General features: G+C 44.5%; 1 protein-coding gene across 1 annotated transcript; it reads right to left on the bottom strand.

Moving 5' to 3' along the window:
• Positions 1-2682: 2682 nt before the first annotated feature.
• naa20 (N-alpha-acetyltransferase 20, NatB catalytic subunit) lies at positions 2683-5007 on the bottom strand. Its single transcript, XM_048975384.1, has 6 exons — positions 4879-5007; positions 4456-4480; positions 4201-4291; positions 3743-3878; positions 3356-3501; positions 2683-3115 (listed from the first exon to the last, which is right to left on the bottom strand). The coding sequence occupies exons 1-6, from the start codon at positions 4929-4931 to the stop codon at positions 3030-3032; spliced, it is 537 nt and encodes a 178-aa protein (XP_048831341.1). The 5' UTR covers positions 4932-5007; the 3' UTR covers positions 2683-3029.
• Between the last annotated feature and the right edge of the window lie 6904 nt (positions 5008-11911).

Below are 11911 nucleotides of genomic sequence, written 5' to 3'. Positions count from 1 at the left end.
ACTTGCCGTTGACCAGGGCAGCTCTAGCAAGACAGATATATGGGGGACCGACTTGTTGGAAAGGCGTCCAGTGGCGGCGTCCAGTGGCGGTGCTGGGCTGACTAGCCTCTCCTGTATGACATCACCCCCCCCACATTCTGATGCCATTGATGCTGGTGGTTGCATGGCTGTGTGCTTACTTATACACCTGCATGTCAGCAATGGGTGTGGCTTATACGGCCCATTCCGGTAATTACTATGGGCGTCCCAATACTTTTGCCCATACAGTGTATGTGCCAGGGGGACTCCCACAAAGAGATTCTGTCCCTCCATTTTTCCATTGCACATCATCCGTCATTATAAGTACTATGGCATGAGGATTGTAAGCTAACTTCACAAATTTGCATGTCGGTACCCCGAACATGCAAGTTAATCTCTTGAAACTTTCTCACTGGAGCGTACAGGAGAGAAGCCAGTTCAGCGCCCGGGGGCCTGGTTTGGCTGAGTATTACCCAGACAGGACGGCTCTGGCAGTAGCGGTCGCTGGGAGGGGCAGGACACACCCATGCCGAGAGGCACCGCCGCCCCTCCCTCCGCGCTCTGTCACGTCGAGTGTCGCACTCATACATTACGTGCTCACTCATGACAGCCTGCGACTCGCTCCCATATTTCCAAACAGCTGTGACACACGAGGGGGGGCGGGAGAGCCCCGGCAGGCGGCCAAACGCGGACTCTGCCCCCCCTCCCTCCCGGCCCCCGCCCCTCACAACCACCTCCCCCGACACTGAAAGCAGCGAAGACGGATAAAGGGGCTATGGCAGTCAGACCGCATGACGACGTTTTGGCGCGTGACGGACAGCACAACCAACGCTGGTCCCCTAGGATCATATCAGATGGGAAAACCTGAAATTACCTAGTGACGTTGTAGTGCGATGCAATACTCACGCGTCTGTGGTGATGCTGGTGTAAACAAACCTACTGCACTGCTAGTCATAAAACAGTACAGCACAAACAATTACGTAGCAGTACGTAGCTGATAAGTACGATACTGGCTTATGCATTTACCATACTGTACTTGTTAAATCAGTAGTGTGTACACTTCATATTTATTTTTTAAAAGTACTGCAGCCTAGGTGTGTAGCAGGCTGTGCCAAACTCACTCTACGACATTCGCACAAAGACGAAATCACCTAACGACGTTTTCTCGGAAAGGTATCCCTGTCGGTAAGCGACGCAGAACTGTATATTATATTGATCATGTGATTGCTACCCATATTGCTGGCAATACTGAGATATTATATAAATCAAAACCTCCGTATGGAGACAAAGTAATACTCAAAATAAAATTAAAAAAAAACCACTGATGTAAGGATATTATACATCTCGCCACATGCACACTGAACTGACAGGGGAACTGAATGAACAGTGAATTGCAGACCATAGATTAACTGCAGTATGGATCAACTGACTGAATGGTAACTATGCCAGAGTTTGAAGAAGAAAACGTTTATTACAGCTTTCACCAGGTGACATAACTCTGCAGCGCAATGAAGGAACTGGTGAACACACAGGGCCAAACAGCCACCTTGGCCTGGGCATGACAAGCGCTCAGCTAATAATGATTGTGTTTTAAGTCATAAAACATCCCGGCACACAGCGAATCCTCTACCGAAATTCAAACATCTCCCGCTCTGCTCTCTCTCTCTCTCTCCATCACACAAATCCACACCCTGGCAAGTTCTCCATCTTGCGAGGGGGGCGGGACTGGCAGCTCCCCCGCGTAACGCCGCGCAGGCTGCCCATCAAATGTCACTCCGTGCTTCCCAAAAAAAAAAAAACAAGAATGTCACAGTTGCCTGTGAACAATATGTTCAGTCGTTGCAAGACTTGGCTTAATTTTAGGCCACATCTACCATATGTGCAAAGACCAACCCTGCCAGCTTCAGCTCCGCCTGAGGAGGGGGGTAGGAGCTGTCCCCTTAAAGCCCCCCCTTCACCCCACCCCGACAACTCAGCTAAAAACATCGGGTACTGACTCACTGCTGCACAACTTGTCATGGAGATGCAAACATACAGAACTGTATCCTGCCTTGTCTTGGTGATACACAGTCAGAGTATTTACACCCAGAGTTATATTAACTCAACACTGTATACAACCACCTGTCTGCTTGATGGGGTGTATTACAAATAATATACGACACATCCCAAATATAGGCCTGCACCCTTATTCAAATACATCAAGCAATTAAAAAGACCTTTCACCAAAATGTCAAATGTATTTAAACTGACCACCCTGTATTTTATTATAGAAATGTAATCATTTCCTTCCTGCCGCATGTCTAGGGAAAGAGGCTTAGGGAAGACAACGTTATATTCTGCATATTAAAAACTAAACATGAAAGGGTATAAAATAGCACGTCATAGGACAGCCAAGCATAGTCAGCATTTCTCTGAACTACTCGGTCATTCAATTGTAGAAAGGTTTAGATTTTGCCGCCATCTAGCGTCCACTATATGTATTACACCAAAAGGTCAAAGGATGATTGCAACGCGAGTAAAATTCGACTTTCCCAGCGTCATCTTCAACGTTTCTTAAAGCGATTAACAATTTTCCAAATCTATAATGAAATCAGTAAGACATAGATTTGCCAAATATACTAATAAAAAGGTGCAGTGAGCATGGCATTAAAAATGAAAGCAGAATCATGGTATATGAATTTTATTCCCCCCCTCAGCATATCCGTATTACAAGTGGAAAAAAAAATAAAAAAAATAAAAATCTGTATAGCTGTGACTCTCTAGCAGTAACTAAATGTTCCTACTACATACAGCTGTCCAGTCCGTAAGCCTAACCCCATGACCAGCCTGGGACCCATATTAAAAATGTGCCAAAGTAAGCCATTTTTCACATTGCAGAATTTATATCTTCCCATGATCAAAATAAATAAGTTAAAAACTAAACACTGGGGCCTGTTAGAGAATATTCCTTTTTTGGGGCATATTTACAGTATGTTTGCACGGGCTAACTGAAAGAGAGTCACAGCGCTTGGTTATTCTATGTCTTCGGGTCTGACCGGGTGTGGCAGGGGAATGATGGACTTCTTCTCCGTGTCTCTTGACAATGCCTTCCTCATATCTGCGGAGACAAACGGGCGCTGAGCACGACAGAAGGACCCGACTCACGCAGAAGACGACACGGCACTTTGCGACAGTCTGCCGGACACGATCCGCCACGCCGGCCAAAAGCTGCCAATTCAGGTTAAGCCGTGCACTCACACGCAAACAAAACAACAGGATAGGCAGCGGGAACTAGTGACGTGAAACGGCAGTCATGGAGACGCTAGGAAAGCGAGTGTGTGGCGGTAAGTGAGCTCACCATACGCATCCTCATCAGGCTCCCCGCTGCTGGCAGAATAGTATTCAATGACAGTCCTATAGACACTGTAGCCCAGCTGTTTATACATGTTCACCGCCACTTGGTTGGAGACCCGGACGAACAAATCCACAAAGAAGCCCCCCTTCCTGAAAGACGGGCGACCAACAGAGACATCAACTTCCTAGCTCAATGAGCCTCTAGCATCTTTTACCAAGAGTTTTCATGCAAACTGATCCCCAAAAATGAAAGACATCGTCGAAATGAGTTAAGTGTAGAATTACAAATCATTTCGGACAAAATCGTCCACCTAAAAGCTGAAGAACGACGCAGGACAAACAATGGAGAATTAGGAGGTCACGTTCGGCGTGAGCGTCGACCAGGACACACCTCTCTGAGATCTCCTCCAGCAGCTCCATCAGCTTGGCAGCCAGTCCAAGGCGCCGGAACTCAGGGGCCACAGACAGCGCGGTCACATGTCCGTGCCACTCCTCCCGAGCCACCGAACCCTCGGCCTTGCCCATGACTGCGTGGAGAGCACAAAGCATTTAAGAGCAGGGACTACTCAAACGGCACAGTTCAAGAAACACATAGGGGATTCAAACAGGGGCCCAAATTTAATGACAGTTCTCGGGTAAACAATCCACATTGATTTTGCAATTTAACAGGTAAATAAGCCATAAGACCAGATCCTTTTCATTCGGAAAAAAACACCCACAAAGTCAGCAATTAGTGCCATAATCAGTCACGACTATACTAAAATACCCTCAATAAACAAACAAAAAAAAACACCTGAACTTTAGATATTTCACTCAAGTAACAAGTACATTTCCACACACAACACTTACTGTAGCCCATTAATTCACCTCCCGGTGCCTCAGCCACAATAAAGTACTCCGGCCAGTGAGCAAGGTACTGCAGGTAGAACGGGATGCCATACTAGGTGGCGACTGTAAAGGAGTCAAACATTTTTAACGCCGTTTCGTCCAAGGCTGTTGTCAATGTGTGCGGGATTTTATTCATATACAGGGTACCAGGCAAAGCACCTGTCCGAAGAGCAAATCACGCCTGGAAACGTAAGTTACACTACACTGAAAGGATACCGTTTCCGTCAGTGGATCCAGATTACTGCCAAATAAAAAAAAATACACGAATAAACACATATTCATATTCTGTCATTTTGTTCCGTATTACATAGCACTACAGAACATATGTAAAAGGTCAACGTCGGCAACTCAAGCATCACCATTAACTTTGCAGAAAAAAATAGTTCAATTACGTAACAAACAATATATAATAGAATCTCATCTGATATGCAGCCACACATAACGGACTAGTTAACGCAATAAAAGACGTGCACTTACATGAAGACAGAACTCAACACGGATTAGAGCAAACGTTCATTTAGCTTTTAGCTAAACTGCCAGTGGACCAGTAATGTCCCTAGCTGACTCTCGTTCCTGAAACGCTTGCCAGGAAACTAGCGACAACTGAATCACAGAAACAAACAAAAAGGCTATACTCACATATTGTTAAATTTGAACAAATCGTCGCAAGTGAATGCTCGGAGAGTAGTCATTTTTACCCCGCGCTACACCGCAGGAAGAGAATGTCGTGACCTTTTACCTTTGAACCCGACTTCCGGCTACGCAGCCGTCAAACGAACGCGTGCCCTTCAGTTTCCGGTCTTTTCAATTATAGCTATAATGTGCTTTTTTAAACTGTCGTCTCAAAATAACTGGGTTAATGTTGGTCGCTAGCCAAGCGTACAGAGGCATAATAGAAATAAATTTTTGTTTACGTAAAAATAAAACCGACTCTGTAGGAAAACAGTGTAAAAGCTCGTCAGGAAAAGTTTAACGGGGTGGCTTATTTGTTAATACTGTATTTGGATTATGAAAAAGAGGTCTTGAGTTACTCAGTTTGGAAGTCATTCACTGAGTATAACAGGACACATATGAGGGCAGCTAAGAGATACTGTTTAGTCTTACTGCCTCTCTGGACAGTAAGAGAAAACCACAAAGCAAAACCTGCACAGGATAAGCAGTTGGACGATGGATAAATATTATCATCAGCCTTCTCAATATAGGAATGTAATACTGACCTCTAGTGGTCATGTGTATACAACCCATTCTGTTGTATGTAAATTAGGCCATTCAGCCCATCAAGCTCGTTTGTTATCAATAAGTTAATAACAAAATTCCTTCATGCCCCTTCAAAACCCTTATATTTGCTTGGGCTTTTTGCAGAATTTTTGCTACCATTAAACCCCAACGTCATGGTTGAGTTATTCCCTTACATGTACTTTGGTGGCATGTAACCCCCAAAATTTCATTTGGCTTCATTCATCGCACCAAAAATAAACCTTTGTATTTAAATTATTAAGTCCTCCCCCCGCCCATACCAATCTCTACCCCCCCCACCTTTTCCAGAGGTCCCTACTGTTATACACTTTCATTGTAAACATAACCATGTAATCCTTAGTGAAGGGCTTTGGATGGGTAGTTAATTTGTTAACATGACTGCGGATGTGAAAAAAATATTTATTGGAAATTCTAGATGTATTAAAGCTATTGAAAATAACTGAGACTGCGTTGGGATTATAGATCTTACCTTCCTAGTTGAAGTGCTTCAGTAAATCACAACCGTCTTATGTTGAATCTAAAAAAAGGATTTACTTTTTATATCAGGGTCTCTATACAAGCCATTGGAACAAACCTGCTCATGAATCACTACCCCAAAATAAGGCTCCTTTTTGAAGTAAGATACGAGGAAATGAAGAAATAAGCTGTCTGGCATGTGTTCCACTGAATCTGGAGAGGAACACAAGCAAGCGGCACTAAAGAGCAGCCTCACTCAGCAGTTTCCTGTTTGCTTGCTGCCCTACAGGGAATGGTGACTAGGAAGCCTGTCACAACAGACACCTGTGCTAGGATGATGTGTGACAGTGAAATGATAGCTGAAATGGGAGCACTGTGACTTCAGGCTGCCCTATCGATCGCCCCAAAAAAAGTCAGAAGTCTACAACTTGGTTTATGTAACACTACTGGAGTGTTGCACCAGTACTGTGTTACACTCATATAGACACTGAAAAATAAACCGTGTTACAGAATGCTGGGGTAGCCTTGGTTGCTTGTGCTGATGTCTGCTTCATCTACACACGATGAGCTCCGTGGTCAGCCATTGTTTATATACTCCAGACATAACCTTAGCATAGAGATCAGCATTACGCCAGGGTCTTTGCTGGTAAACTGTCGTATACTGTGGAGTGTAGGGAATTCCCAGGTGAATCAGAATCAGCCCCACCTCCCACATACAGATAATTTACCACCCTCTCAGTACATGCCCCTTGGCCCCTCTTAAATCTAAAACAGTGCATAAATGCCCTGAGGATCTCTACGAAGATTTACTCATTTGAAGAGGTAGTAATTCTGCCTCAGAATGGAATGTCTCCCCAATCCAAGAATAGCCTTTTTTTCCCCCCAACATGTGGATGAATATAGCAAAGCAACAATTGAGGCATTCATTGTGCATTAACCAGACAACCACCTGTTCACCATACACACACATGGAAAGCCTACGAAAACAACATGACAGTTCATTTTTGAAGTCAGCACTTAAGACTATTAATAACACTAAGCACTCTGTAGAGGCTAATATTAAACAGCCAGGAGCTGTTATGGGTAACATTCATTTAAGTTTAATAATAAAGTATAAAAGATCAACAAATACTACATGGGCTGTCATGGGCTGTGAAATACAGTTTCAGTGAATAACTCACATAAAGAAAATGATTTAAATCATTAACCTGCACCACTCCCCTTGAATATTTTTGGTTCTGCCTGGGGGGCACTATCTTTTACTCCAAACACTGTCAACTTACAAAATATCTTTTTGGACCCACTGCAACTGATGCAGACCCCTAGGGGGTACTAGACAGTAGGTTGAAAATTCCTGCTGTAAGGTATTGCATGGACACTGGACTAAAGTTTAAGAATGATGCTGAGAGTGCAGGAGAAATATATATATATAAAAAAACCATCCATCAAATTTGACACCCACTGTTAAAAGTGCTATGACTCTAGAAAAAAAAAAGCAATTATCAAAATGTAAAGGCATTTCTGTATGATGCTTTCAGTTCTATTTTCAGATGTTTCCTTCCCGGTTTGGGAAGCAGGAATAACGTATATCCTCCTGAGCTCCATGACATGGGAAGATTGTAGCTTCTACTGCTGCAGGAATAGTGTGATCAGAAGTCAAGTATATAGGAGGACTTTCTGGAGACTTGGATGTGAGTGGACATCCAGCAAGCGGCTGGGAGACCCTTCCACACGTGGAGGAACACAAACACATGGCTGCAGATGTCTTATGTTTAGACTCTGATGCTCTAATCCCCATAAGTATTATTGTCACTGAACCAGAATGCATCCCTTTCTCAGCTTCTGTCACATTGGGAGGGCAGGACTTAAGGGCTTGACTTGGCAGAAACAAGGTAAAAATTTCCCAGACTGCCCCAAGTCATCGTGGGTCAGGGTCTCAGTACAGAAGCAGAATTGTAAAATCATTCTGGGCCCGTCAGGCGTCATGACCAGAGTGGTGATCAAACCTACAGCAAACAGACATCAAAGTGGATTTCTGGACGTCTGCTTTCGATTCATTAAAGGCCATGCGAGTCTCAACTGGAAAATTGAAAGCTTTTTGGGAACCCGAACTGTTTTGCCACAATTTCTTTTTTTTTTGTTAGGCAATAGATAAAGCCAAAGTAAACACGCTTTAAACGAGGACTGGGATCTTACAGACTTCATGGAGACTGCAGATAGAGACTGAATTGCCAGTATCCCACATAGCATGTATTAGCATGTGTGTTAGCCACGTGGAAACACCCTTTGTTCTGCATAACTTTAACGTCATCAGTGTTTTAGTCTTTTGTCACAATCACCATCGTTAAAGGTTATGCATCAGATCTTGGGCTCTTTGCGGTTTTAAGCTGCACCGGTGGTGACAGTCGCTGTTCTTCTGAGTATCTCCTTGTAGATTAATGTGATGAATGTGGGTTTGGCGATATTTGGTGATTTCAAATAAGTCTTTAGATTTTCCACACGTGTAAGAAGTGGATAAGAAGAATGATACTGCGACATTTGTGGTGTCTTTCATCACCTTTTTTTAATGAAAGGCTTCGCGGGCTATTTAACACGCACGCTATACATGATAAGCACAACAGTTCAATACTAATTACCCACCAGACACAAAGTTTAAATCATGATGTGGTGTGGAAAAAGCAATGAATAGATACGTACAGATGTTGTTGTGAACCGAGACTATGGTGTGCAAAAGATCAGGGCAATCGCAGAACATCAGCAGGCAAACGGTTTCAGATGTGATATGGCATGTCACTGTTGGTAAATACGTACAGCGGCATTTTCGTGGGGTCTTCTAAGTTTAGGCGCCCCCTGCTGGCCACAAACAATCACTACGCTACATAAATGGAGTCCGTGAAGTGGATATTCTACTTACCTTATTCTACTTTGACATTGTAGGAAGTCGTGCAGCTACCCAACATTGATGGGGCCACCACCTGTCAACTCTGCTTTGGGACTCAATCTCAGCATACTGTTGGGGAGCCACATGCCCCATGTGCCATGATTGATAGACGAAAACATTCGACCACCATCTGATGCAGCTCTCGCTGCAGATGTTGCGGAGACAGTGAGATGTGCCGGACTGTCGTTCTGCATTTTATGATGAATGATGCGGCCTTATTTGCTTTTGTGCTGCCTTTGGAGCACAATGAAACGTGGGATAGGCAGGCCTTCTAGCGACATTGTATCACGTGTTACAAACATAACCACAGCAAGGCTTGTTTTTTGTCAAATAATCATGGTTTTTCACGTGTTTTTCTCTTAACCCCCACATGTGGTGATAGCTTTGGAGTGGGCATTGTGTAGCTCAGTAGGTTAAGGGCTCTATGGCTGTATCCGGAAGGTTGTGAGGTTGAATCACATAACAGGAGAGTATCACTATTGGGCCCTTGAGCAACACCAACCACTCCAAGTATGCTGTCTGATTCCAAGCTTTACTACTTAGGACAAAAGCCTCTGCCAATTTACTGGGCTACCCCTGTAGGCGTGACCCGCTGCAGTTGCCACACCAGCACCTTCTTACATGATTCCCAGATCAGCTTCACCAACAATTTGCCAAGTGGCAACCAATTAAAAAACTAAAGTTCTCGTGACTCTGGAATCTATTATAAACAATGTTGGGGCAAGACCCCCTGGCGACTCTGAGTAGGACAAGCTGCTTGAGAAAATGGTTCTGAAAAAATGGAGGGATTTTTGTTGCATTATAAGGAATCCTCCTTCATGAATATCATACTGCTTCTGACAAGTGACCATTTCGAAGCCGCTTTCAGCTATTAGGATCTGGCACAGAGCATTCTCTCTCTCTCTCTCTCTCTCTCTCTTTGTTTTTCTCTGTCCCATTCTCTGTTGAATTTCATTTCTTTTTTCCCAGATAGGATCTTGAGAAGGGTACAGGGTACCATTATGTGTCCAGCTGTCCTCAGACCCTGCTTGGCCGCTGAAGATGTCTCGCTTTCCAGTTTCCTGCCCCAAAGCGCCTGTTTTTCAGCTGCGTTGGATTTCAGACACATGGGAGCAGCCTGTAACTTCCACCCCCACCTTCATAAGCCGGGACTGCAGACAGGCTCTGTGGGGTTTCTTGCTGTTGGCCAAGTTTGTATTTTTTTTCCTTCTCTTTGTATGTTACCGGTTAAGGCAATAATACCTGTTGCGAGTGTTTACATGTCGTCTAAGCCTCTCTGGTGGCTACAAATATCCCACAAGAGCCAGAGGCTTGTAGGCCTGATTTGGGAAGATCTGGAAGTATATGAAGCTTTTGATTTGGAGGTTTAAGTTCAGGAGGAGGCAGACGACCTGGGTCAGATATTCCTCATTATATGCAGCAGTAAAAAGCTTCCCAACTTTTCATCTTAATGTGAGACAAAAAGGTTTTTTCTTGAGGCTTCATGCAATGGATATGCACAGAGGAAGATCAACTTTGATTAACAGAACATTGTGTTGGCCTGTATGTGTATTCATACTATTTTATCAATCCAGCCGTCCATCTTCCAGCCTTTTGTCCTGTTCGGGGTTACAGGGATTTTGCAGCATGTTTTCGTGATCTTACAATACAGTATTTTTTTTTATGACAAATGTTCCAGTCAAAAGTCTATATTTCCATGTGTTTTTTTCCTAGCAAATTTGGGTTAAGTGCTTCATTTTGGAATAACCTTTTCTCCTTCGGATTGGAATGGACACTTACTGAATTTCCAGTCATGCAGCAGTGAAATCGCTTAATGTGTCAAGTCAAGTCAAACTATATAATCATTTCAAAATATGCAGGCATACAATGAAAGGGAATACAACTCTTCCTAGTGTTTGTTTTAGAAATTGCTTTGCACATAACATGAGAAGTTAGACGCACAGGACAATGGTGAATGAATAAATGAATCTGCTATACATGGTGCAGCATATTTCTCTATTGACCTTTTTCTGTTTGCATCTGTCGTATTGATGATGTCGTCTGTGTGGAATCCCCAGTGGCAGCCCTTCAGAGATGCCTTCCAATAAATGAAACGTAATAAATCTTAGCTACACTCCGCTTCATAAGGACAGCCCTGGGGCTCCTTATGTTAGAGCTGGGCGGTGATATATAATGTCCACAAAGCAGACGGCATCTGGATGTTGCGTGCTGTGGGGCACTGCTGATCCGGCAGGCAATGGCTGACTGCTTTAGCTGTATGCATAAATCTCGGGGCTTTGGCAACTTGTCCGCTAAGGCAACATTTCTCAATCCAGTCCTCGGGGAGCCCTAGACAATCCAGGTTTTTGCTCACTCCCAGCTCCTGGTAGGAAGCAAAAATGTGCATTGTCTGGCGGGAAACTGGAGGGAGCAAAAACATGGACCGTCTGCGGGTCCCGGGGGACCGGGTTGAGAAACGCTGTGCTAAGGGATGATTGCATCCAGCCCTTCCTGCGATGTCCACAGAGCACAATGCAAGCTAAACGGTAAGATATGGCCACGTTTCAAAGACTTGGTGATGTGCCAGTGCATTCTTCATACCTGCATGCGGTCGGATAACCCGCTGTACCTTCAAGCAATGTGTCTGTGTATATGTGGTGTACGGGGTCATGCTGCTATATCCAGAGTGCAAAGCCGCATAACTCGCGTCATGTGACAGGCTGGGCAAAACAGCCGCTTTTCCCAGCGAGGATTAGTGGACTGGGAGGCGTCCCCAAAACAATGCAGCAGGATGTAACCTGATAGGGTGACCTCGAAAGCACAGAGCTCAGGAAGGATGGAGAGGTAAAGTGAGCCTGTTCCGCTGTGGTTTTAGGCAAACGGACGGAAGACTCTGGAACTCCCGGGTGACAGGCGACTGCCACAGGACCCTGTGTCTGGAATGTGAGCGGGTGACCCCCCACCTTTAACACCGTACTGTCTGCTCGCTGTCCCCCTTGCAGGCACGGATCAGGCATCATCTCCTGCTGATCTCAGCAT

The sequence above is a fragment of the Brienomyrus brachyistius genome, chromosome 14, assembly GCF_023856365.1.
Source record: "Brienomyrus brachyistius isolate T26 chromosome 14, BBRACH_0.4, whole genome shotgun sequence".
Taxonomy (NCBI): Eukaryota; Metazoa; Chordata; class Actinopteri; order Osteoglossiformes; family Mormyridae; genus Brienomyrus; species Brienomyrus brachyistius.
This window is presented reverse-complemented; position numbering and strand designations above follow the sequence as displayed.